The sequence below is a fragment of the Charadrius vociferus genome, unplaced genomic scaffold (genome assembly GCF_000708025.1).
Source record: "Charadrius vociferus isolate BGI_N301 unplaced genomic scaffold, ASM70802v2 scaffold259, whole genome shotgun sequence".
NCBI classification, from domain to species: Eukaryota; Metazoa; Chordata; class Aves; order Charadriiformes; family Charadriidae; genus Charadrius; species Charadrius vociferus.
Window position 1 is genome coordinate 4,508,952 of NW_009661368.1, and position 4,362 is coordinate 4,513,313.

General features: G+C 63.7%; 1 protein-coding gene across 1 annotated transcript in view; it reads left to right on the top strand.

Moving 5' to 3' along the window:
* Positions 1-3,308, top strand: part of LOC104293987 (interferon regulatory factor 4-like) — a 4,231-nt gene extending 923 nt beyond the window's left edge. Inside the window, exons 2-8 of the mRNA XM_009893542.1 lie at positions 540-729; positions 1,426-1,469; positions 1,764-1,866; positions 2,199-2,300; positions 2,384-2,779; positions 2,934-3,052; positions 3,168-3,308. Of these exons, the coding sequence (XP_009891844.1) occupies positions 540-729; positions 1,426-1,469; positions 1,764-1,866; positions 2,199-2,300; positions 2,384-2,779; positions 2,934-3,052; positions 3,168-3,308 (1,095 nt within the window). The remainder of the gene's footprint in view (positions 1-539; positions 730-1,425; positions 1,470-1,763; positions 1,867-2,198; positions 2,301-2,383; positions 2,780-2,933; positions 3,053-3,167) is intronic.
* Positions 3,309-4,362: the final 1,054 nt, after the last annotated feature.

Consider the following 4,362-nt stretch of genomic DNA (forward strand, 5'->3'; position numbering starts at 1 on the left):
GACGCCGCTCTCTTCAAGGTACCCCGGCCTCACCGGGACCTCCCCCACCAGCTCCGGGAGCATCCTCGGGACCCCCCACCCAGCTCCCTGCACACCCCCGGGGTTCCCCATTGCCTGGCGCTGTGCGCACCCCCGGGACCCCCTGCCCGGTTCCGTGCACACCCCCGGGGCTGCCCAGCTCCGTGTGCACCCCTAGGACCCCCAGCTTGGCTCCATGTGCACCCCCGGAATCCCCACTCAGCTCCACGCACATCCCTGGGACACCCTGCCCAGCTCCATGGGCACCCTCGGGGGACACCCCCCCCTCCCAGCTCGATGAGCACCCTCAGTGCTCCCTATTGCCCAGCTCCATGCACTCCCCCAGGACCCCACACCACCACCCAGTTCCCCTCAACCCCGCAGGGCACACAGCCCCGGCTCCCCACTGCCCCCCACCCAGCCCCGGTGGACTTGTACCCCAGCGGGCCCCCTTGGACAGTGGAGCGGGGTTCTGGGGGGACAGACAGCCCCTGCAGCACAGGGCACCCTCTGCCCGGCAGGCTTGGGCCATCTACAAGGGGAAATACCACGAAGGGACGGACAAGGCTGATCCCTCCACCTGGAAGACGCGTCTCCGCTGTGCCCTCAACAAGAGCACCGACTTCCAGGAGGTGCCTGAGCGGAGCCAGCTGGACATCTCAGAGCCCTACAAGGTGTACCAGATCGTGTCTGATGGAACCCGGGACGCAGGTATGTCCCTGCCATCCCTCCTCCTGTGCCAGACTTGGGGCTGATGCCTGCGCCGTGCCTGTAAGAGCCTTGTGTCCCACAGACATCACCCTTTGTAGTGGTTCAGCCCCAGCTGGCAACTAGGACTATGCAGCCGCTTATTTGCCCCCCCCCTCCTGGTAGGCAAGGGAGAAGAGGGGGAAAAAAAGAGGAAAAGACCTCGTGGATTGAGATAAAGACAGTTTAAGAGAACCGTAATGGAAGAGATAATAATAATAAAATATACAAAATAAGTGATGGAATACAATTGCTCACCACCTGGTGATCGATTGCCCAGCAAGTCCCGAGCAGCAATTGTGGATTCCTGCCCCCAGCCAATCCCCATTTATATTCTGAGCATGATGTTTATGGTATGGAGTATTCCTCTGGCCAGCTTGTCCTGTCTGTGCTCCCTCTCAGCTTCGATGGGAAACTGAAAAAGTCTTTGACTTATTGTAAGCATTACTTAGCAACTAAAGCAATGTGTATTATCAACATTATTCTCATACTGAATCCAAAACACAGCAGGAAGAAAATTAACTCTATCCCACCTGAAACCAGGACACCCTTCCTCCCTGCTTCTCTTCTTCTCTGGGGGTCCTGGGCAGCCAGGTGCCTTCCCAGGGGCTGCTCTTGCAGTTGTCCAGGGGCTCAGCGGGTTTTTCTTGCTCTCTGCAGAGAAGTATAGTGACACGCAGTCCCCAGCCGGTGAGGATCAGCAGGTGAGCCAGCTCCCCACACCGTGCCATCAGCCGCAGGAGCTGCCTGGAGGCTGGAGAAGGCGGGAGCCCCCAGTCCCGCCTCGTCCGCCGACTGCTCCTCTGCCTCCACACTGCCTGCGTGTGTCCCACTGGGCAGCTGGCTCGCCTGAGCATCACTGAGGGGCCGCTGTGCCACGCAGCTGCCAGACTCAAGGAGGGGATCTGCTGGCACATCGGGTCCAAGGTGGAGGCAGGAGCTGACTCAGGGCCCCCCGCTACCGGCTCAGCCCTCACCGCGGCCACTCTCCTCCCCAGGGTAGCACCGCTGGGAGTCCAGAAGAGGAAAGCCACAAGGGCACGATGGAGACGTGCCACGTGTCTCCACTGCCCGTGCTCTCAGCCCACCCGGCTGAGCGAGGTGAGGAGGGTCCCCGGCAGCAGGATGGGGCAGGGGGCTGGGAGCACGCACTGGCGGCACGAGCCACCCCGCTCTGCGCAGCCTCGCACCCTGTCCCTTGTGCAGGCAATGCCTGCGGAGATGGAGATTGGAGCTGGGGGCTCCCTTTATGCTCCAGAGCAAAGCCATCTAATCATGTGCTTAAGGGCTTTAATGAGGGCCAGTAATGAGCAGCAGTGGTGGGAAGCACCCTGCTGCCTGCCTGCCCCAAGGGCTGGGACTAGGACAGCACCTGGGGGACCTCAGTGGAGCTGCCCGTGTCCCTTTGCCACCTTTTCTCTGCCCTGGCCCAGGGTACCATGTGAGGGGAGTCTTCTACGGCTGGAACCCCACCCACAGCCACCACCTCCCTGGACCCCCATCCTACGTCCCCGTGGAGGACGTCAACCATTCAGGTAGGAGCTGCGCTGGACGGGTAGTGCCCTGTGTGGCCCTCCCAGACCAGGTTGCCCACAAACTCACCCTCCCCTCACCCCAGACTGCTGGCTCCACATCCGACTCTACTACTGCGACGTGCTGGTGAAGGAGGTCACCACCCGCACGGCCGAGGGCTGCCGCATCACCTCCCGCGCCGTGCCGGCTGAGAGCGAGCACCTCTACGGTCCCTTCTGCATGGAGCAGATTGAGTTTCCCCCACCACGAGCACTTGGCAGCAGTGGCCGGGTGGCCAGCATGACTGACGTGCTGGAGAGGCTCCTGCCTCACCTGGAACGTGGCGTGCTGCTGTGGGTAGCACCCGAGGGGGTCTTCATGAAGCGCCAGTGCCAGGGCAGGGTGTACTGGAACGGGCCGCTGGCCCCACACAGGGACTGGCCCAACAAGCTGGAGAGGGAGAAGACCTACAAGCTGCTGGATACGCAGCAGTTCCTGCAGCGTAAGTGCCCACCCGCTGCTTCAGGCACACGGCTCTGCCGGTTCCTGCCCCGGGAGACCCCGATCCCCTTGGGAACGGGGCCAGGTCCTGCCCTGCCCCGGCTGCTCTGGGCTGTGGAGACCCCATGTCCCCTGACAGGGCTGGTGTCTTGCAGAGCTGCGGGGGTACGTGAGCCACGGACAACCTACACCGCAGTACCAGATCCACCTGTGCTTCGGGGAGGAGTACCCCACCAGCACTGGGCACCACTTCCAGAAGCTCATCATGGCCCACGTGAGTACACACTGGGGCTGGTGCTCATGGTGGCACTGATCCGGGTGCTGGGGCTGTCACGGTCGGGGGGTATATGGACCTGTGCCTGTCCTCCATCGGCTCTGTGCCTCCACAGGTGGAGCCGGTCTTCGCACGGGAGCTCTTCCATCACGCCCAGCGCATGGGGCCGACGCTGCTCCGCGACACCCCCCAGCCCTGTGCCCCCGGTGCCTCCAGCCACATCATCCGTGTCCTCAAACAGCTCTGCCAGCCTTGAGCCCGGGCAGGCGAGAGAGGGGAGCCCAGTTGCAACAAAGCCTCCGAGCGGGATGCTCTGCTGTCCCACAGCCCCGCTCCGTCCACGTTCCCCAAACCGGTGTGCACGAGGCGCTCAGCGCTGCGGGGCCAGACACTGGCGGGCACTGGCCAGGGTGGGCAGATGGCTGCCTGCCCCCACGCAGATCATTGTATTTATTCCCCAGGAGCCACCCGGGTGGGATTTGCTGTGTGCTCGTTTGGTGAGCCGGGACAGAGCCGGTTCCGTCCTCGTGCCTTGCACCACCAGGACTCACTCTTTGCGAACCTCAGAAATAAAGGTTGTATTTCAGTACCGCTGGCTCCGATGAGGGGGGCTGGCACTAGTCCAAGGAGGGGGGGGGGGATGGGCAGCCGGGGGGACCTGAGCCCAGACAGAGCCTCATGCTGTGGGCAAAGCTAGCTCAGCCCCAGGTGTGGGGGACAGTGTGAGCTGACCCCCCCTTGCCCCTGCGCTGGCTCAGGTCCCATCCTGCCCCTGGTCCCCAGCCCCTTGGCAGGGGGTGCAGGCAGCGGCGAGGTGCCTGTTAGCTCCTCTGCCAACCCGGCAGCGCAGGAGCCTGTGCCAAAGGCACTCGCTGCCTGTGCCTCAGTTTCCCCCGGTGAGTGGGATGAGGGGGCTTCTGGGAGGTGGGGGCTGTGCTGCTCCCTAGAGGCCATGTCCCCACCTGGTGACCGCAGTGTGGAGACCCGGCGTGGTGCTGGGACCTGGTACAGAGCAGGGATCTGGCATGGTGCACGGGATCCGGCACAGTGCACAGGATCCGGCACAACCCCGAGGCTGGGGGCGGGTGCTGTGGCACTGGGGTGGGGAGCCAAGGGTTGGCAGCAGCCAGCAGGACCCCATTCAGCGCCCCACCATCCCTGGTCAGAGCCTGGCTGCGCACCGTGGGCAAGGCAGGATGAGACCCAGGTTGTGGGAACCTCCCGTGGGAAGAGGAGCTGGGGAAGGCGGGGGCCATGCCCAGGGCTCAGCAGAGACCAGCGCTGCCCACCTCTACCCGGGGGACGCCGTG